Below are 21,389 nucleotides of genomic sequence, written 5' to 3' on the forward strand. Positions count from 1 at the left end.
AGTGGCTCACGCCTGTAATCTGTAATCCCAGCACTTTGGGAGGCCGAGGCGGGTGGATCACGAGGTCGAGAGATCAAGACCAACCTGGTCAACATGGTGAAACCCCGTCTCTACTAAAAATACAAAAAAATTAGCTGGGCATGGTGGCACGTGCCTGTAATCCCAGCTACTCAGGAGGTTGAGGCAGGAGAATTGCCTGAACCCAGGAGGTGGAGGTTGCGGTGAGCCGAGATCGCGCCATTGCACTCCAGCCTGGGTAACAAGAGCGAAACTCCGTCTCAAAAAAAAAAAAAAAAAAAGAGGATCACTTGAGCCCAGGAGTTAAGAGACCAGCCAGGGCAACACAGTGAGAGACCTGGTCTGTAAATTTGGAAGGAAAAAAAAAAAAAAAAAGGTGAGCAGATCAGGCTGAGGCTGAGGCTGCAATGAACAGAACGGTGATGGCTCCACTGCACTCCCACCCAAGTGACAGGAGGGAGAGACTGCCTCAAAAAAGAAAAAAGACAACAACAAAAACATGTGCCCTTGGTACCATAAGGAAAAGAGACATTTCCCTTTCCCTTGAAGCTGAGTCTCTGCTTTTTGAGACAGGGGCCCTCTCTGTCGCCCAGGCTAGGGTGCAGTGGTGTTAGCATAGCTCACTCACTGCACCCTAGAACTCCTGGGTTCAAGTGGTCCTCCAGCCTCAGTCTTTCTCCTGGCTGGAACCACAGGTGTGTGTCACCACACACGGCTAACTGGCTAACTTTAATTTCTTTCTTTTTTTGTAGAGAGGGTGTCTTCCTATGTTGCCCAAGCTGGCCTCGAACTCCTGGGCTCAAGAGATCCTTCCGCCTCGGCCCTCCAAAGTTCTGAAATTACAGATGTGAGCCACCACACCTGGCCTAAGTGAGTCATATTAACAGCTGAATAAGCCTCTTGCCAGTTTTACAACCTAGGAAGGTTTTCCCTTGAGGGCCTTGAAACCACCTCTTCAAAGGTAAGTATCAAGGAAGACAGTGTCCCCCTATCTCCTTTCTGTCTGTGGGAATTGACTTATTTATTTACATTTATTTTTATTTATTTCTGAGACAGAGTCTCCATCTATCGCCCAGGCTGGAGTTTAGTGGTGCGATCTCGTCCCACTGCAATCTCCACCTCCCCGGTTCGCTTGATTCTCCTGCCTCCGCCTCCCAAGTAGCTGGGAAGCACAGGTGCGTGCCACCACGTCCGGCTAATTTTTATATTTTTAGTAAAGAGGAGGTTTCACCATGTTGGCCAGGCTGGTCTTGAACTGCTGACCTCAGGTGATCTGCCCATCTTGCCCTCCCAGAGTAAGTGCTGGGATTACATGGGTGAGCCACCGCACCTGGCCTCTATTGCTGGGAATTTAGCCTAGGTGGCTGACTCGAAGTTGTCACTACCAACTTGTATCAGAGGTTTTCTCTTCCCTGTGGGTACCGCAATTAATAACACAGGTGACCGCTCCAATTACCAGTTGACTTTAGGATGAACTGTGTGTAAATGGTGCTAAGTTTCTTTCTTGAGAACAAATTCTTGACAGCGTGTATTTTAGGCCTTGCATCTGCCTACCCATATAAAGGGGTGACATTTCCTGGGGCTATAAACGGAATTGTGGGCAGGGCGTGGGGGGCTCACATCTTCAGTCCCATCCCTTTGGGAAGCCAAGGCGGGAGGGTCGCTTGAGCCGAGGAGTTTGAGACCAGTCTGGGCAACATAGGGAGACCTCCTGTCTACTTAAAAAAAAAAATGCAGTAGTGTACCCAGAAGTCCCAGAGTTTACCATTGGTTTCCTCAGCAGTTTGTTGAGGCTTTCTCAGAATTTACTGGCATAGATCAGGAGCAGATAAAAATTCTGCTCTAGTCTTAGCCCACCTTTGCCTCTGGCTCTGTTACTGACTATCCAGAGTCAAGTTAGGCGAAAAACGGTAGGGTAGGCCGGGCGCAGCGGATCATCCCTGTAATCCCAGCACTTTGGGAGGCCGAGGAGGACAGATCATTTTAAGTTAGGAGTTCGAGACCATCCGGGCCAACATGGCGAGACCCCCGTCTCTACTAAAACTACAAACATTAGCGGGTGGTGAGACAGGCTCCCAGGTGTCTCGGGGGCTGGGTGGGCGCAGGTGGGCGCGCGGCCGAGGGTCTGGGACCTGAAACAGAGACCCCAGAGGACACGAGAGAGAGACAGAGTGAGAGAGGAGAGAGAACGCTTGCGGCCCCACCGCCCACCCGCGGAGAGACCCAGGGACCCAGCGCCCGGGCAGAGCAGGGCTCGGATTTGGCCTCACTTTCCTTTCACCAAAAAGCAAGTATTCGACGCCTTTTCTTCTCGCCGGATCGAACTCGTCTTCAAGTAATTGAAAGCCCAGGGCCGGGCGCGGGGGCTCACGCCTGTGATCCCAACACTTTGGGAGGCCGAGGCGGGTGGATCACCTGAGATCAGGGGCTTGAGACCACCCTGGCCAACATGGTGAAACCCCGTCCCTACTAAAAATACAAAAAATTAGCCGGGCGTGGTGGCACGCGCCTGCAATCTCAGCTACTCGGGAGGCTGAGGCAGGAGAATCACTTGGGCGCCACTGCACTCCAGCCTGGGTGACAGAGCGAGACTCCGTCTCGAAAACAAACAAACAAAACAAACAAAAAACAGAAATCGTCCATTCATCAACCGTTTATTGAGCGCATAGCCTGTGCGCAGACACTGTTCTTCAGGCATCTGGGAGCAAAAAGGCCTCGGTGCCCACATTCTAGTTAGAAAAGGTGGGGGTGAGTGGGGGGAGAAAATCGACACCGGGCTCAGGAGGTAAATTAGTAGCTTAGGTGCCAAGTGCTATGAAAAAGCAAACAGAGGGAAAGCGAGATAAGGAGTTGCGGCAAGGGGCAGGTGGCCGTGTTTCACCTAGGAGCCTGTAAAATGAAAATCAGTTCTTTACTTCCAAAGGTAAAATGGGGGTACAGGCATTGGGTAAACATCCCCATTGCAAAAAGGGAGAAGTCAGCCAAAAGAAAAGGGCAACAGGCCCCACACAGTCTGAAACCCAACAGGACAGTCATTAAATCTTAATGCTCCACAAGAATCTCCCCGGGCGGTCGGAAGAGGCTGCAATGAGAAGGTACCCTATGAGCAAAGGACTTGACGCAGGTAAAGGGCGTTGGTCACGGGGCATCCCCAGCACGCAGACATCAGCTACAGCAAACGCCCAGGTAGGACTGGGTTTGGCAAGCAGCAAGGAGGCCCTGTGTCGGGAGCAAAATTAACAAGAGCTGTATAAAATTTCAGCCACGGCCGGGCGTGGTGGCTCACGCCTGTAATCCCAGTACTTTGGGAGGCCGAGGCGGGCGGATCACCTGAGGTCGGGAGTTCAAGACCAGCCTGACCAACATGGAGAAACCCCATCTCTACTAAAAGTATGAAATTAGCCGGGCAGGGTGGCACATGCCTGTAATCCCAGCTACTCAGGAGGCTGAGGCAGGAGAATCGCTTCAGCCTGGGAGGCGGAGGTTGCGGTGAGCCAAGATTGCGCCGTTGCGCTACCAGCCTGAGCAACAAGAGCAAAATTCCATCTAGAAAAAAAAAAAAAAAAAAAAAAATTCAGTCACAGAGGTGACTGGGTGAGAGTAGTATCATGAGGGTCTTGTAGACACCATAGTAAGGCTTTAAATCTGGGTGAAGCAGGTTTTGAGCAGAGGTGTGGCATGATGTGATCAAAAAATGAAAAGCAGGGAGACCCATCAGATGTACTAATCCAGGCAAGACGATGGCTGGCTCAAACCAGGTTAAACCATTGGGTAAATAGAAGGGATAGGGGAGTGAGAAAAATAAGGTGCTTACCCCACACTTGCCTTTTTCTGATGCCTGTAAAATGATCACATTCTCCTCAAGTGAGAATGGGGCTAAAGAGGCTGACAGAGGTCAGCTAGTTTCGTAGCTCGAGCCAATGGAATCAAGTGCTGATGAGGCCGAACAGAGAGGGTATGCAACCCTGTGTTTTCTCTGTAGGAAGGACACAGTATTAAACTCCCCTGGGCTCAGAGCTAGAACCTGGGCACGTGCTGTCAATAAATATATTGAAAGCCCTATTATAGGCAGGCAGCTTTCTAGCCACCTGTGGATGGAGCAGTCAACAAAACAAGTAGGAATCGCTGACCTGGAGCTTACATCGCAGGGGGTGATGTTAGATAGAAAACTAAAACACAGCAGATCAGTGCTTCTTTAATTTCAGCGTGGATGGAATGCACATTCTGACTCAGTAGATGTTGCAAAGGTGGGGCCTACGAGCGTGAGTTTTTAACTGAGTCACTCCAAGGCGCCAGGTGAGACTGAAGTTGCTGGTCGAGGGCCACACTGCTACTAAGTGGCACGGTACTAAGAACTGTCGGGGGCGGGGGCGTGAGGAAGAAAGAGACCGGGCACAGTGGCTCACGTCTGTAATTCCCAGCACCTCGGGAGACCGTGGCGGGCGGATCACGAGGTCAGAAGACGTAGATCACTCACGCCCCCTCGCTACGAAAGATACAAAAATTAGGCCGGCGTGGCGACGCGCCGTAATCCCTACTACTCGGGAGACCAGAACTGCAGCTTAAAAACACAGCGGTTGGCAACTACTGTTGGGAGAAGCTGGATGACACGCCTCAGACACCGCCACCGTCCAGCCACAGAAGTCGTAACACACCGAAACGTACAACCGCGGAAACAAAAAAACAGCTTTTCGGAAAACCCAGAGCACCACAGAAATCTGACTTTGGAAACCACGAAAAGCCAGGGGAAAGCGCGAACGCAGTCCCCCACTACCACAAATTATGCAGTCGAGTTTCCCACATTTGGGGAAATCGCAGGGGTCAGCACATCCGGAGTGCAATGGATAAGCCTCGCCCTGGGAAAACCACCTTCGTGATCATGGTATCTCCCCTGCCAGGTAAGTATGAGGCACAACGCCCCAGTACACTCACTCCCTCGCGCCCGTCACACTCTGCACACACGGTCACTTCCCTCCCGTGGCCCCAGTCCCCTCACCCCTTCAAGACTCCCTCGCTCCACCCTCGCCGCTCGGGAAAACCACCGCGAAATCACTCTGAGGTCGCGGCGCGGGACGTGGGTGTCCCAGGCCGAGCGGGACCGGCAGCCTCCGCGCGCCGTGCTCATCTGCATATGCCACGCCCTCACGGCCGGGGGACGCGCCCGGCGCTTAGTTCGCTCCCCCTCGCCGACGCGAGACCTACAGAGGGCGCGCTCCCGGGCTGCGTAGGCGACGGTCGGCGCGCGGCTGGGGGTCTGGGACCCGGGAGACGCGAGAGAGGAGGGGCGGAGAGGGGACGGAGGAGGGGAGGCGGAGCTCGCGGCCCGTGAGACATCTACTCCGACGCTCTAGTTAAAATGAGTAGTATTTTGTAGCTTGAAGTTCAAAGTTAGACTGAGTCATTTGTCGTCCTGTCTTTGTCTAACCTTTTTACTGTCGGAAAGTCAGTCCCTTGAGATAGTCAGGCCTCGGGTGGTGCCTACTCTGTTTACATTATCTTCTCTCTCTCCTCTCTCTCTCTCTGTTGCTCTCTTTCCCTCCCTCCCTCCCTCCCTTCCTTCTCTTTCCTGGAGTCTCGCTCTGCCGCCCGGGTTCAAGCGATTCTCATGCCTCAGCCTCGCGAGTAGCTGGGACTACAGGCGCGCGCCACCACGCCCAGCTAATTTTCCTATTTTTAGTAGAGACGAGATGCCACCGTATTAGCCAGGCTGGTCTCGGACTCCTGACCTGGTGACTCCCCCTTCCCCACCCCTCGGCCTCCGTAAGTGCTGGGATTACAGGCGTGAAACTATTGAAATTCACCAGATCTTCCGACAGAAAATAAAAGGGGTCCCCTCTTTCATCAGGATTGCTTCCTCACCCCTGCCCAGTTCCTGTTACATTTCCTTCCTGTGGGGAGACGGATTAGAGACTGAGCTACCATCTCCTTAGCTTTAGAGCACCGCCACTGAAATTAAAGCCTTCTTGCCAATACTCATCTTCTCAGGGATTGGCTTGCTGTGTGGCAAGTGGCAGCACCTGAACTGAACCCCTGCTGTTCCGGTAACAGAATTACAGGCTTTGCTTCTCCTTTTCTTTTTATGTGTTTATTTGTTTTTTGAGATGGAGTCTAGCTCTGTCGCCCAGACTGGAGTACAGTGGTGCAATCTCAGCTCACTGTATGTAACATCTGCTTCCCGGGTTCAAATAGTTCCCTAACTCAGCCTCCCAAGTAGCTGGGATTATGCCACCATGCCCAGCTAATTTTTGTATTTTTAGTAGAGAAGGGGTTTCACTGTGTTGACGAGGCTGGTCTCGAACTCCTTATTTCATGATCCAATTGCCTCGGCCTACCAAAGTGCTGGGATTACAGGCGTGAGCCACTACACCTGGCCTCTGGTTCTCACCTTCTAAATATGTAAACAGTAACCGTTTCAATAAGTTAAAATTACATAAAAAGGTATACTCCGAAAAGGATCACTCTCCTACTCTGTTCCCCATCAGTCGACCTGGTAAATAATTTAATCAGTTCTGGTTTATCAGGCTTGTGTTTATTTTTCACAAGAAGAAAAACAAGAATAAATAGACACAGGGTGGCATACTACATATACCCTTTTTCACTTATGTTTCTCACTGTACTACATGATCCATTGCCCATACCTAGGGAAACCTAGATACAGGTCCAGCGAACTTGCTCAGCACCCCAAGGACATCATCAACGAAACTGTAAACAAACGTGGGCGCGGTGGCTCACACCTGTCATCCCAGCATTTTGGAAGGCTGAGGCGGGCAGATCTCCTGAGGTCGGGAGTTTGAGACCAACCTGACCAACTTGGAGAAACCCAGTCTCTATTAACAATAGAAAATTAGCTGGATGTGATGGCACATGCCTGTAATCCCAGCTACTAGGGAGGCCGAAGCTGGAGAGTCACTTGAACCCAGGAGGCGGAAGTTGCATCGAGGGAACAAGAACGAAACTCTGTCTCAAAGAAAAGAGAAGAGGGGAGGGGAAGGGAGAGGAGGGGAGGAGAGGAGAAGAGAAAAGAGAAGAAAATGGTTATGAAAGAAATATCATATTGTCGTTCACGTCACTATGCTTGGTTAATCTATTTTTAGTGAGATAGGATGTCAATTTATTGCCTCAGCTGGTCTTGTATTCTTGGGCTCAAGGGATCCTCCTGCCTCCACATCCCTAAATGACGCTGGGATTACAGGCATAAGCCACCTGGTTTGACGGTTTTTACTTTTTCTTTCCTTTCTGAGACACAATCTCAGTTTGTCGCCCAGGCTGGAGTGTATTGGTGTCATCTCACCTCAACACAACCTCCGCTCTGAGGTTCAAGCGATTCTCTGCCTCAGCCTCCTGAGTAGCTGGGATTACAGGTGCCTGCCACCACGCCCTGCTAATTTTTGTATTTTTAGTAGAGACAGGATTTCACCATCTAGGCTAGGCTGGTCTTGAACTCCTGACTTCGTGATCCACCCGCCTCAGCTTTAAAAGGTTTAGGATTTTTACATCTATGTAACTTTCTGCACTGCCTTTGAGGTCTTTAGATTATTGACCTTGCTTAAATGAATAACTATCATTTAACAGTAATCTGTGATTCAGTTTTGATAAAATTTTGAGCCTTTAAAAAACTTTTTTTTGATTTTTAGATGGAGTCTCACTCTGTCGCCCAGGCTGGAGTGCAGTGGCTGGATCTTGGCTCACTGCAACCTCTGCCTTTTGGGTTCAAGTGATTCTCCTGCTCAGCCTCCCAAGTAGGTGGGACTACAGTGCATGGCTTTTTAATGTAATTTTAACTTATTGAAACTATTACTGTTTTACATATTTAGAGGATGAGAACCAGAGGCCGGGCGTGGTGGCTCATGCCTGTAATCCCGGCACTGCAATTTGGTAGGCCGAGGCAATTGGATCGTGAAATGAGGAGTTCGAGACCAGTCTCCTCAGTGAAACCCTGTCTCTACTAAAAATACAAAAATTAGCTGGGCGTAGTGGCGTAATCCCAGCTACTTGGGAGGCTGAGGCAGGGAACTGCTTGAACCCGGGAAGCAGATGTTACAGTGAGCTGAGATTGCACCACTGCACTCCAGTCTGGGTGACAGAGCGAGACTCCATCTCAAAAAATAAATAAAAAGAAAAGGAGAAGCAAAGCCTGTAATTCTGTTTGTAAGGGTTATTGCCGAGTTTAAAATGAGGAAACTGAGGCCAGTATAAGAACAGTTAAATTCCAATTTATTCAGCTCCCAGGCAAGGTTCTATGGTCTGGGAAATGGGGGCCAGAGAAGTCGTGCTAACTTCTTGAGGTGTAGGGTTTTTATAGCTATAGCGACTGAGGAGGAGCAGGGTGCTCTGATTGGTTATGGGTGAGTGGGACATAGATGGGGAAGCTGCTATTGGTAGGTAGATTGTTGGGCGGGACTTTCCTAATGCAAGATCCAGCTAGGGTTACATTAGCCAAATCCTTCCAGGAGAGCATGTGCTCCTGAGGTAGGTTCCTGGCGCAGAGATGTGACATGGGTTTCGGGTACAGAGATGGGTGGGTGTGTCGGAGCTCCTAGCGAGGCAACCGGCCTTACATTCTGACCCTTTTGATGATATAGGACGCTGCTTCTTTCTGGCTACTTCCTGCTGAATAGGGGCGGAGTGAGTGGGAGGGGTCACTTGGCTGGTGCCTAGGTTGGGAGTCAGACATAGGGGTGATGCAGCATCTGGTTTACGGCCACCCTGGAAATTTCCCTTATGGGGGCCTGTAAAAACCTGAGGAAAAAAGGGGCTAATGTTAACAGAAGGCAAACGACAATGATGGGGGTGATAATAGGGGTCAGCCAGGTAAGCAGGGGAGATTGCCACCAGTTGAGAAGCGAGACTGGTGCATTCTGTTTTTTTCGGAGGTCTTCTTGGAGGCGATAGAGAGCGCTGACGTTCTCTTCTACAAGGCCTGTTTCGTTGATATAGTAGCAGCACTGTGAAGAAACAGACAGGTACCTCCTTTTTCTACTGTTAGCAGGTCAAGGGCCGGTCGGTTCTGGAGAGTTACCTGTGCCAGCGACGTGATTTGTTGCTGGAGGGAGGCCAGGGAGGTGGCTGATGCTTCAATAGCCACATGGAGCTTGTCCTCTGGTTGAGTGGCTGAAGTGACACTGTAGCCTAGAGCGCGGCTTCCTAGCCCAGCCGCCACCAGAGAGAATACTAGAGAGAGACCAACAACCATTGGGAGAAAGACTGCTCGTCGGTCCGGTGATGAGGGGAAGGTGGAAGAGGGATAGAAGTTCGACCTGTCTGTATACCTCTAACTGCGGGACTAAGGTGACAGGCACATGAGGGAAAGGGAAGGAGGCTCTGAAGGGTTAGGGGGCGACGCGTCAGGGCCACGGGTGGGGCGGAGGCGAGTGGGACCCAGGGGTTCGGATTTCCACTGATCCTTTTGGGGGTCCAGTTTGAGGTGGGACACATGGTACCACGGAGTGTGACCCAGGAGTTTGGCTGCTGTGGGGGTGGTTAGGATAACAATGTGGGGTCCTGACCACCTGGGTTGCAAGGATCCTGGTTTGAGTTCTCGGAGGAGAACACTGTCACCCAGTTGGAGAGGTGCCGCTGGGTGGGAGTCCTCTGGTCCTGGAACAACAGGGAGGGAGTGGTCTGCGTGCTCCCTTAACAGGTGGCAGAGGAGGTAGAGGAAGGGAAGGTAGGAAGCCAGTAGAGGAGGGTTTACAGGGAGGTTGTGAGAAACCAGGAAAGGCCGGCCGTACAGCAATTTGAAGGGGCTAAGGCCCGTTGGCTCCCATGGGGTGGCCTGGACCCGGGCCAGGGCAAGAGGTAGGATGTGGGCCAAGAGAGTTTTACCTTAATAGCAAGTTTGGCCAAATGGCCTTTGAGGATGCCACGGGCCCGTTCAACTTTACCTGACGACTGAGGATGGTAAGGAATGTGCAGTTTCCAGGAGATGTTGAGGGACTTGGCGACTAACTGGACTACTTGGGCCATAAATGCTCGACCATTGTCCTACTGGATGGTGGCAGGTAGGCCGAAGCAAGGGATGATTTCTTGAGTAAAGAGGGAGGCTGCTGTGTCTACCATCTCCCAGGAGGTGGGGAAGGTTTCAGTCCAACCTGAAAAGGTGTCTACAAAAGTTAGGAGGTAGCGGAGCTTTTGTGAGTGGGCATATGAGTGAAGTCAGTTTGCCAGTCTTGGGCCGGTAGGTTGCCACGCATTTGGTGAGTAGGAAAATGTGGCCTGAAGCCTCCCTGAGGCGAGACCTTAGAGCAAGTAACGCATGCCTTGTGTACCTGCTTTATTGTTTGTTGCAGACCTGGGGAGAAAAAGAGGGGCTGTACAAAGCGGTATAACGCCTTAGGCCCTATATGTAAGGATTGGTGGATTTCAGCAATAATTGTAGGGGCCTGTTCCCGGGGAAGGGCAATTCTGTTATTTAGGAAGATCCAGCCCTGATTAGATTCTGTTCCCTTTTAGTATGAGGGCCTGTTTTTCTGATGGTGAGTATACAGGCTGTGTGGCTGTGGTAAGGAAGAGAACAGGGGTAGGGGTCAACTTGGCGTTAAAGACTTTGCTGCTGTATCTGCCCGCGCATTGCCCCAGGAGACGGCATCATGCTGGGCCTGGTGTCCTCGGCAGTGTATGACTGCAACTTCCCTGGGCAATGATAAGGCGAGACGGCATCATGCTGGGCCTGGTATCCTCAGCAGTGTATGACTGCAACTTCCCTGGGCAATGATAAGGCCTGTAAAAGGTTGGAGATCTGTGTAGCATTGATTGTGGGGGACCCCTTTGTGGTAAGGAATCCCCACTCTCTCCAGAGGGCAGAGTGGCAATGGGTAATAAGGAAAGCATATTCTGAGTCAGTGTAGATGTTTGCTCGCTTTCCCTGTGCTGGTGTGAGAGCTCGGGTTAGGGCAATGAGCTCCACCTTTTGTGATGTGGTTAATGAGTAGTTCCTGGGCTAGCAGGTGGGCGATGATAGGCTTCAGGCCTTGACGGTGGGTTTTCGAGATGGGGAAACTGAGGACGTGAAGGAAAGTGGGTAGGGTTTTTGAGAAGTATTTTAACCCAGGGCAGGATGTTTGGCTACTACAGGCTTGGAGGTATCCCATACCAGGGGATTAACTATGTCAGGAGGGATAGGGGGTTGGGGTGAGGAGTTCAGACATGGCGTGGCATTGGTTAGGAGAGGCAGTAGGAGGTGGGCGCATGATGAGCTTGGAGTTAAGACAGGGCGTGGCATTGGTTAGGAGTGGCAGTAGGAGGTGGGCGGATGATGAACTTGAGTGTGGGGTGCCAGTGAGTTGGAGAGTGGCCCCCACAGTCTGGAGAATGTCTCGTCCTAAAAGGGGGACTGGGCACAAGGGTATGATTAAAAAGGGATGGGAAAAGGGGTGTCCCTCGAGGACACAGGCTAAAGGATGGGTTTGATTATGACAGGAAGGCTTAACATCAATTCCCATGACTGAAACCTGGGAAGGTATGCTAGGTCCTGAGTAGGAAAGCAATACAGAATAGGTAGCCCCCGTGTCCAGTTAAGAAGGAAATGGACTTACCCACTACCTGCAGCATTACCCTGGGCTTGGCAGCGGTGATGGGGGGTCCTTGGGTCCGGGCCTTGTCAGTCGTCCAGCACGCCAAGAAGACCGGCCTGGCCTCCGCATGCAGGTGTGAGGGGTGAACCTGTAGTCTGGGATGGGCAGTCAACCTTCCAGTGTCCAGCCTGTTTGCAGCTTGGGCAGGGTCCGGGAGGTGGACGAGGACAGGGGCACTGTCGTGCCCAGTGTCCCTCTTGGCCACATTTGAAGCAGGGTCCGGGTGGGACCCTTGAAGAATTTTTGGTGGGTTTTGAGGGACCCCCTCCACCAGATGCTTGGTGGGCTGCCAGCCTCAGGGCTGCTACAAGAGCTTGGGTTTGGAGGCTCACCTTTTGCTGTAGACGGGCCTGGCGGGTGGCCTTTTCCTCTCCGCCATTAAAAACCTTAAATGTCATGTTTACCAGGTCTCGTATGGGAGTTTGGGGGCCCTCCTCAGCCTTTTGAAGTTTTTTTCTAATGTCGGCTGCGGACTGGGAAATGAAGTGAGTGGCTAAGACTGTAGCCCCCACTGGGGAGGCTGGATCCAGTCGAGTATGGAGAATCATAGCGTTAGTTAATCTGTCTAGGAAGGCTGCGGGGTTTTCAGTAGGGCCCTGAGTTATTTCCCTTAGCTTATCATAATTAACCACTTTTTGAGCCACACTCTGCATGCCCGCTAGGAGGCACTGTAGCATTTGGTCTCTGCGGCAGCAGCCATCTTGACCTGTTTGATAGTTCCAGTTCGAGTCGGCGTTGGGGACTGCCACTGCCCCCACCGGCATTTGGTTGTTGGTTAGATGTACCTCATCAGCGTGTGCCCGGGCTGCTGTAAGGATTCGGTCCCGCTCGTCTGGGGTGAGGGTGGAGGATAGGATTACATACGTGTCATGCGAGGTTAGGTCATATGCCTGGGTAAGATAGCGGAAGTCTTTGGTGTAGGCAGTCGGGTTAGTGGAGAAAGACCCCAGGCGCTTCTGGATAGCAGATAGGTCAGAGAGAGAAAACAGAACGTGCACTGGCCCAACTCCCTCGGCCCCGGCTACCTCACACAGAGGGCGGAGGAGAGGAGGGTCGTGAGAGTGGGTACGAGCACTGACAGGGGAAGTCATTAGGGCTTTGGGGAGGAGGAGAAGAGGAAGGAGGGAGTTGAGGCCCCGCATAAGGAGGACGGTTGGTGAAGCAGGGGCAGGACAGGTCTTCCGGGTTTTCGGAGAGCGCAGAGCCAGGTGGGGCTGAGGGCAAAGGCGGGGTTTTGGCTAATGGGACATGGGCAGAGGAACAAGAGGAGCAGAGGGCAGGTCGGGAGCGCAGATACCAAAAGGCCTGGACATAGGGGATCTGCGACCACTTGCGGTTTCTTTGACAAAAGTTATCTAAATCTGTCAGGACCTTGAAGTCGAGTGTGCCCTCTGGAGGCCACTTCGACTGGTTGTCCAGAGAGTACTGTGGCCAGGCTATGGTGGAGAGAAAGAGCAGCCTTTTCTTTTCTATGGGAAGGCCCAATTTGGGTAAATTTTGGATTAGACATCCCAACGGCGACTTGGGGTCTATGCGAGACTCCAGATTACCCATAGTTCACTCTCTGTCACGGGGTAGTCAGGGGTGAGTAAGGGTTATAAAAAGATATTATATCCAACACGGGCAGAAATACTCCTGTCCCGCAGGGGGTGGCTGAGAGAACCTAAGAAGAGGAGAAGGAAAGAGAACAGTTACTTCTAGGGGCATGAATTCGGTAAAGGTTCCCTGCAGCCAGTGATCTGTTATCCACTGGAGGAGATCCTCCACTTAAAGGGAAACCGACTTGCTCCACGCTATGTCGGCTAATAAGAGTTGGACAAATTGGATAAACTGACAGGTGAGACAGAACCCCATAGAAGGTTGACAGACAAAAGGGGTGGGGAGTTCCCCAGATGGGAGACGAACCTGATGTTTCAGGGCGTCTTGGCTAAGGTGTACCCATATAACCCCCGGGCCTGGTGACCTTCAGGTTTCTGAGGTGAATCACCGTTATGCCTTACGACGTCCCCATGGAACCTCGGGTTGAGGCCCACACAAGCCCCATAGCCGTTAGGCCGTGGGACGACACATAAACTCACTCACTCACTCACTGGTGCCAAGGTTAGGAAGAGAAACTGAAAGTACAGTTACTTAATTAACGGGAATTTATATGCCAAAGGGCTGGTTTGAGATAGACGTTTTAGTGGCCTAAGCCAGGGGTTTGGTCCTGCTGTTCGGCAGGGCCCGGGTTTGGAGAGGGGCCTTGTGATTACCCAAACCTCGCTGCTGCGGGGATGATCCGAAGGGCGGCTCAGCACACCAGACCGCACTACCGAACATCAGAGGCTGCGAGAGGGATCAGGAAGGTGGGGACGTCTCCCTCAGACTCCTGACCCCTGGAAAACAAGAGTGTAGGGACATCTCTACGCTCAGGTCCTTGAGACGAGGCTGGGGTCTGAGCCCACGGCAAGAGATGAGAAGGAGTCCCCGACGCGGCTGCGATTGCGAGCAGGGAGTCCACGAGGCAAGCAGTAGGGGAGGCTATGGGTAACATAAATCTTACCTAATGGTGTAGTGGCTCCCTGGTCCAGCTTCGGGTGGAGGAGTCAGTTTCCCCAAGCAGGGGTCTTACAACTCCCAGGTTTTCGGCACCACTTACAAGGGGTTATTGCCAAGTTTAAAATGAGGAAACTGAGGCCAGTATAAGAACAATTACATTCCAATTTATTCAACTCCCGGGCGAGGTGCTAGCGTCCAGGAAAGGGCTCCGGGAGCAGAAAAGTCCGCTAACTTCCTGAGGCTTAGGGTTTTTAGAGCTATAGCCAGTGAGGAGGCGCAGGGTGCTCTGATTGGTTATGGGGACATAGACGGAGCAAGCTGCTATTGGTAGGTAGATTGTTGGGCGGGACTTTCCTATGCAAGATCGGCTAGGGTTACCTTAGCTGATCCTTCCAGGAAAGCATGTGCTCCTGAGGTAGGTTCCCGGAGCCTCACACTGTTACCGGAACAGCAGGGGTTCAGTTCAGGTGCTGCCACTTGCCACACAGCAAGCCAATCCCTGAGAAGATGAGTATTGGCAAGAAGGCTTTAATTTCAGTGGCGGTGCTCTAAAGCTAAGGAGATGGTAGCTCAGTCTCTAATCCGTCTCCCCACAGGAAGGAAATGTAACAGGAACTGGGCAGGGGTGAGGAAGCAATCCTGATGAAAGAGGGGACCCCTTTTATTTTCTGTCGGAAGATCTGGTGAATTTCAATAGTTTCACGCCTGTAATCCCAGCACTTACGGAGGCCGAGGGGTGGGGAAGGGGGAGTCACCAGGTCAGGAGTCCGAGACCAGCCTGGCTAATACGGTGGCATCTCGTCTCTACTAAAAATAGGAAAATTAGCTGGGCGTGGTGGCGCGCGCCTGTAGTCCCAGCTACTCGCGAGGCTGAGGCATGAGAATCGCTTGAACCCGGGCGGCAGAGCGAGACTCCAGGAAAGAGAAGGAAGGAAGGGAGGGAGGGAGGGAAAGAGAGCAACAGAGAGAGAGAGAGGAGAGAGAGAAGATAATGTAAACAGAGTAGGCACCACCCGAGGCCTGACTATCTCAAGGGACTGACTTTCCGACAGTAAAAAGGTTAGACAAAGACAGGACGACAAATGACTCAGTCTAACTTTGAACTTCAAGCTACAAAATACTACTCATTTTAACTAGAGCGTCGGAGTAGATGTCTCACGGGCCGCGAGCTCCGCCTCCCCTCCTCCGTCCCCTCTCCGCCCCTCCTCTCTCGCGTCTCCCGGGTCCCAGACCCCCAGCCGCGCGCCGACCGTCGCCTACGCAGCCCGGGAGCGCGCCCTCTGTAGGTCTCGCGTCGGCGAGGGGGAGCGAACTAAGCGCCGGGCGCGTCCCCCGGCCGTGAGGGCGTGGCATATGCAGATGAGCACGGCGCGCGGAGGCTGCCGGTCCCGCTCGGCCTGGGACACCCACGTCCCGCGCCGCGACCTCAGAGTGGTTTCGCGGTGGTTTTCCCGAGCGGCGAGGGTGGAGCGAGGGAGTCTTGAAGGGGTGAGGGGACTGGGGCCACGGGAGGGAAGTGACCGTGTGTGCAGAGTGTGACGGGCGCGAGGGAGTGAGTGTACTGGGGCGTTGTGCCTCATACTTACCTGGCAGGGGAGATACCATGATCACGAAGGTGGTTTTCCCAGGGCGAGGCTTATCCATTGCACTCCGGATGTGCTGACCCCTGCGATTTCCCCAAATGTGGGAAACTCGACTGCATAATTTGTGGTAGTGGGGGACTGCGTTCGCGCTTTCCCCTGGCTTTTCGTGGTTTCCAAAGTTAGGTTTTTATAGCGCTCCGGGTTTTCTGCAAACGTGTTTTCGTTTCCGCAGTTGTACGTTTGGGTGTGTTACGATTTCTGTGGCTAGACGGTGGCCGTGTCTGAGGCGTGTCATCCAGCTTCTCCCGACAGTAGTTGCCAACCGCTGTGTTTTTAAGCTGCAGTTCTGGTCTCCCGAGTAGTAGGGATTACGGCGCGTCGCCACGCCGGCCTAATTTTTGTATCTTTCGTAGCGAGGGGGCGTGAGTGATCTACGTCTTCTGACCTCGTGATCCGCCCGCCACGGTCTCCCGAGGTGCTGGGAATTACAGACGTGAGCCACTGTGCCCGGTCTCTTTCTTCCTCACGCCCCCGCCCCCGACAGTTCTTAGTACCGTGCTACTTAGTAGCAGTGTGGCCCTCGACCAGCAACTTCAGTCTCACCTGGCGACTTGGAGTGACTCAGTTAAAAACTCACGCTCGTAGGCCCCACCTTTGCAACATCTACTGAGTCAGAATGTGCATTCCATCCACGCTGAAATTAAAGAAGCACTGATCTGCTGTGTTTTAGTTTTCTATCTAACATCACCCCCTGCGATGTAAGCTCCAGGTCAGCGATTCCTACTTGTTTTGTTGACTGCTCCATCCACAGGTGGCTAGAAAGCTGCCTGCCTATAATAGGGCTTTCAATATATTTATTGACAGCACGTGCCCAGGTTCTAGCTCTGAGCCCAGGGGAGTTTAATACTGTGTCCTTCCTACAGAGAAAACACAGGGTTGCATACCCTCTCTGTTCGGCCTCATCAGCACTTGATTCCATTGGCTCGAGCTACGAAACTAGCTGACCTCTGTCAGCCTCTTTAGCCCCATTCTCACTTGAGGAGAATGTGATCATTTTACAGGCATCAGAAAAAGGCAAGTGTGGGGTAAGCACCTTATTTTTCTCACTCCCCTATCCCTTCTATTTACCCAATGGTTTAACCTGGTTTGAGCCAGCCATCGTCTTGCCTGGATTAGTAAATCTGATGGGTCTCCCTGCTTTTCATTTTTTGATCACATCATGCCACACCTCTGCTCAAAACCTGCTTCACCCAGATTTAAAGCCTTACTATGGTGTCTACAAGACCCTCATGATACTACTCTCACCCAGTCACCTCTGTGACTGAATTTTTTTTTTTTTTTTTTTTTTTTTTTTTTTTTTTTTTTTTTTTTCTAGATGGAATTTTGCTCTTGTTGCTCAGGCTGGTAGCGCAACGGCGCAATCTTGGCTCACCGCAACCTCCGCCTCCCAGGCTGAAGCGATTCTCCTGCCTCAGCCTCCTGAGTAGCTGGGATTACAGGCATGTGCCACCCTGCCCGGCTAATTTCATACTTTTAGTAGAGATGGGGTTTCTCCATGTTGGTCAGGCTGGTCTTGAACTCCCGACCTCAGGTGATCCGCCCGCCTCGGCCTCCCAAAGTACTGGGATTACAGGCGTGAGCCACCACGCCCGGCCGTGGCTGAAATTTTATACAGCTCTTGTTAATTTTGCTCCCGACACAGGGCCTCCTTGCTGCTTGCCAAACCCAGTCCTACCTGGGCGTTTGCTGTAACTGATGTCTGCGTGCTGGGGATGCCCCGTGACCAACGCCCTTTACCTGCGTCAAGTCCTTTGCTCATAGGGTACCTTCTCATTGCGGCCTCTTCCGACCGCCCTGGGAGATTCTTGTGGAGCATTAAGATTTAATGACTGTCCTGTTGGGTTTCAGACTGTGTGGGGCCTGTTGCCCTTTTCTTTTGGCTGACTTCTCCCTTTTTGCAATGGGGATGTTTACCCAATGCCTGTACCCCCATTTTACCTTTGGAAGTAAAGAACTGATTTTCATTTTACAGGCTCCTAGGTGAAACACGGCCACCTGCCCCTGGCCGCAACTCCTTATCTCGCTTTCCCTCTGTTTGCTTTTTCATAGCACTTGGCACCTAAGCTACTAATTTACCTCCTGAGCCCGGTGTCGATTTTCTCCCCCCACTCACCCCCACCTTTTCTAACTAGAATGTGGGCACCGAGGCCTTTTTGCTCCCAGATGCCTGAAGAACAGTGTCTGCGCACAGGCTATGCGCTCAATAAACGGTTGATGAATGGACGATTTCTGTTTTTTGTTTGTTTTGTTTGTTTGTTTTCGAGACGGAGTCTCGCTCTGTCACCCAGGCTGGAGTGCAGTGGCGCCCAAGTGATTCTCCTGCCTCAGCCTCCCGAGTAGCTGAGATTGCAGGCGCGTGCCACCACGCCCGGCTAATTTTTTGTATTTTTAGTAGGGACGGGGTTTCACCATGTTGGCCAGGGTGGTCTCAAGCCCCTGATCTCAGGTGATCCACCCGCCTCGGCCTCCCAAAGTGTTGGGATCACAGGCGTGAGCCCCCGCGCCCGGCCCTGGGCTTTCAATTACTTGAAGACGAGTTCGATCCGGCGAGAAGAAAAGGCGTCGAATACTTGCTTTTTGGTGAAAGGAAAGTGAGGCCAAATCCGAGCCCTGCTCTGCCCGGGCGCTGGGTCCCTGGGTCTCTCCGCGGGTGGGCGGTGGGGCCGCAAGCGTTCTCTCTCCTCTCTCTCTCTGTCTCTCTCTCGTGTCCTCTCGGGTCTCTGTTTCAGGTCCCAGACCCTCGGCCGCGCGCCCACCTGCGCCCACCCAGCCCCCGAGACACGCGGGAGCCTGTCTCGCGCCCTCGCTAGGTCCGGCAACCGGGAGCGGGAGAGACCGGAGCGCTGAACGCGCGTCCCCGACTCCCCCCTAAGGCGCGGCGTATGCAGATGAGCACGGCGCGCGGATGCGGCGGTTCACGCTAGGCCTGGGACCACCCCTGTATGCCCCAGCCCCCAGCCCTCAGCCCTCAGCCCCCGCCTACGTCCCGTGCAGGAACATCCAAGGGCTGCCGGTGGGTTCCCCTAGCGGTTAGGGTGGGGCGAGGGGGCTAGAGAGGGTGAGGGGGTTGGGGCCGCACGAGGGAAGTGACCGTGCGTTGAGAGCGTGGCGGGCGCGACGTTGTGAGAGGAGGCGGGAACGACACCTCATACTTACCTGGCAGGGGACCTACCATGATCACGAAGGTGGTTTTCCCAGGGCGAGGCTTATCCATTGCACTCCGATTGTGCTGACCCCTGCGATTTCCCCAAATGTGGGAAACTCGACTGCATAATTTGTGGAAGTGGGGGACTGCGTTCGCGCTCTCCCCTGGTCTCTTAACTCGGTCCGCAACAGTATACTTTGCTCTCTGTGTTGCCGGAAAGCAGCGTTCAGGACCAGGGTCGCATCTCAGTGACTGGAGCTGGTTGTCACGAGCCTGGCGTCTCAGGGCAGGCTTGCACGTGTGGTCTTTTACAGTTAAGATTGTCGGCGCTATGCAAAGCTGCAAGATCGAGGATCTCTCTAGGTCGGAAGCAAAGGTGGGCGGTTTCCACCTCCTTTTAGCTGTTCATTTATTTTATTTTATTATTTTTTAATGTCTAAACTAGGTGATATTTGGAGATCAGACACTGGTGACGCGGAATACAGGATCCTTATTGTATTGAGTTACTAGCGCTTGTTTCTTAAATTTGCAGGTCTGGTTTGTCAGGAACTGAGTCTGATAGAATCCCCTTCACATTGCATGTTACCGCGCGCGCGTGGCGGGCGGCGGGCTGTGGTGGTTTCATTCAAGTTGGTTGGTTTTCTCTTTTCCCCAGAAGTCTGCGCACAGCTTAGGTTGGTGGTTTTTTTCCTGAGTAGACACTTTAATCTGCAAAATGGGATGATGACTCTTACCTTCCAACACCTGGTAACATTTTGCCGCCTTCAGCTGACAACACTTGCCCTAAGCATCTTACTTCGGTTTGGCAATATTACAGTATGTCTAGGAGTGAGGTCTTATGTCCTGCCGAGGGGGAAATTCTAACAAAGCCAAAGTATCAGTTTTACATTGCCTTTGAGTTTCAGAGGTCACCAGCAAATCATCTGCATATTAAATCACTCTAGATCCTACTGGTGGGACAGATTTCTCAAGTTTTCTTGTAAATGACAGGAAAATAGTAGGAGAGTTCTGGAAGCCCTTTGCCATAAACATCAAACTTTGCCATAAATATGGGACTCGGTAAGAATTTAGACTCATCCACTAGAGGGACAGAAAAGCAGGCAGAACATATATCGACTACAGGGGGAAATTTTGCAGGCAGACAACAGCACTAACTGCAGAGTTAGGAACTACAGGAGTTAATGAAACATGGACTTTATTTACTTCTCTAAGATACTGTACACATTATATGATCAACCATCTTTATCAAATTTATATTCCGTCTTAACCATCTTTATCAAATTTATATTCCGTCTTAACAGGATGAGTATCCTTTTTAAAATAAGCTCCTGTCTTTTCTTTTTTTCTTCTCTTTCTTCTCTCTCTGAGACCGCGTTTCAGGCTGGGAGTGGTGGCTCACGCCTGTAATCCTAGCACTTTGGGAGGACGAGGTGGGTGGATCACTTGTGGTCAGGAATTCAAGACAGGCCTGGCCAACATGGTGAAACCTCATCTTAAAAGAAAAAGAGACGGAGTTTTGTGCTGTCGCCCAGGCTGGAGGGCAAGGGCAAGATCTCGGCTCACTGCAGCCTTCTCCCTCCTGGGTTCAAGCGATTCTCCTGCCTCAGCCTCCCCAGTAGCTGAGATTACAGGCGCCTGCCACCATGCCCAGCTAATTTTTGTATATTTAGTAGAGACGGGGTTTCACCGTGTTGACAAGGCTGGTCAACTCCCAAAGTGCTCGGATTACAATAAGGGTGAGCCACCATGCCAGGTCCTTTTAATTATTTTAATTTTTTTCGAACAGAGTTTACTTCTTGTCGCTCTGGCTGGAATGCAGGGTCAACAACCTTCATTGATCTATCACCAGACGAAAACCGGGAAATTTATGAGGAACTTGAAGAATAAGTAGCACCGAAGGGCCGGGCGCCGTGGCTCATGCCTGTACTCCCAACACTTGGGGAGGCCGAAGCAGGCAGATCACTTGAGGTCAGGAGTTTGAGACCAGCCTGGCCAACATGGCGAAACCATCTACTAAAAATACAAAAATTAGTTGGGCATGCTGGCATGCCCCTGTGATCCCAGCTACTCGGGAGGCTGAGGCAGGAGAATCCTTTGAAAAAAAAAAAAAGTAGCACCAGTGTGGACACACTGGACAAAGGAATGAATCAGTGTTCCAGGTAGGATGGCAGGATATATCATCACGTTACTCCGAACAGCATAAAATTTAAAACATAAATTATTTTTGGAGTTTTTCATTTAATATTTTCAAATTTCAGGTGGCTGTTGTAATTGAAGGCAATCAAAGTGAAACTGCAGAAACGGGGTGACCACTGGACTGCTGATTTCATTCTACGCCCAGTTTTTAGAGTGCATTACCACAATAAGCACTCTTAACAATGTAAACCAGGAGCCAAGGGATGCAGCTTCCACTCTACCTCCTTCCCCAGGAAAAGACCCCCTTGGTAAATACAGAATAGCAAATGGTTAAGT

At 51.9% G+C, this 21,389-nt stretch overlaps 1 protein-coding gene and 3 non-coding genes across 6 annotated transcripts; 2 read left to right on the plus strand and 2 right to left on the minus strand.

Moving 5' to 3' along the window:
• Nucleotides 1–4,760: 4,760 nt before the first annotated feature.
• Nucleotides 4,761–4,924, minus strand: LOC120364173 (U1 spliceosomal RNA). Its single transcript, XR_005579515.1, has one exon. It is a non-coding gene; the product is annotated as a U1 spliceosomal RNA (small nuclear RNA).
• A 3,302-nt stretch (nt 4,925–8,226) lies between these two features.
• LOC120363979 (uncharacterized) lies at nt 8,227–14,972 on the minus strand. 3 transcript variants are annotated; one of them, XR_012516225.1, is made up of 3 exons: nt 14,134–14,972; nt 9,038–13,966; nt 8,227–8,938 (listed from the first exon to the last, which is right to left on the minus strand). XR_012516225.1 is itself a non-coding variant. In XM_039469240.2 (3 exons), the coding sequence occupies exon 3, from the start codon at nt 12,731–12,733 to the stop codon at nt 11,618–11,620; it is 1,116 nt and encodes a 371-aa protein (XP_039325174.2). In that variant the 5' UTR covers nt 12,734–13,254; nt 13,844–13,966; nt 14,134–14,972; the 3' UTR covers nt 8,227–11,617. The 3 variants fall into 3 exon arrangements, 2 of the variants coding, with proteins under 2 accessions (XP_039325174.2, XP_074249452.1); XM_039469240.2 differs by having other exon boundaries at nt 8,227–13,254; nt 13,844–13,966; XM_074393351.1 differs by having other exon boundaries at nt 8,227–13,966.
• A 735-nt stretch (nt 14,973–15,707) lies between these two features.
• LOC120364162 (U1 spliceosomal RNA) lies at nt 15,708–15,871 on the plus strand. Its single transcript, XR_005579504.1, has one exon. It is a non-coding gene; the product is annotated as a U1 spliceosomal RNA (small nuclear RNA).
• Nucleotides 15,872–18,920: 3,049 nt separating this feature from the next.
• Nucleotides 18,921–19,084, plus strand: LOC120364195 (U1 spliceosomal RNA). The gene has a single exon (XR_005579536.1). It is a non-coding gene; the product is annotated as a U1 spliceosomal RNA (small nuclear RNA).
• The last annotated feature ends 2,305 nt before the right edge of the window (nt 19,085–21,389 follow it).

The sequence above is a fragment of the Saimiri boliviensis genome, chromosome 2, assembly GCF_048565385.1.
Source record: "Saimiri boliviensis isolate mSaiBol1 chromosome 2, mSaiBol1.pri, whole genome shotgun sequence".
In the NCBI taxonomy this organism is placed as follows: domain Eukaryota; kingdom Metazoa; phylum Chordata; class Mammalia; order Primates; family Cebidae; genus Saimiri; species Saimiri boliviensis.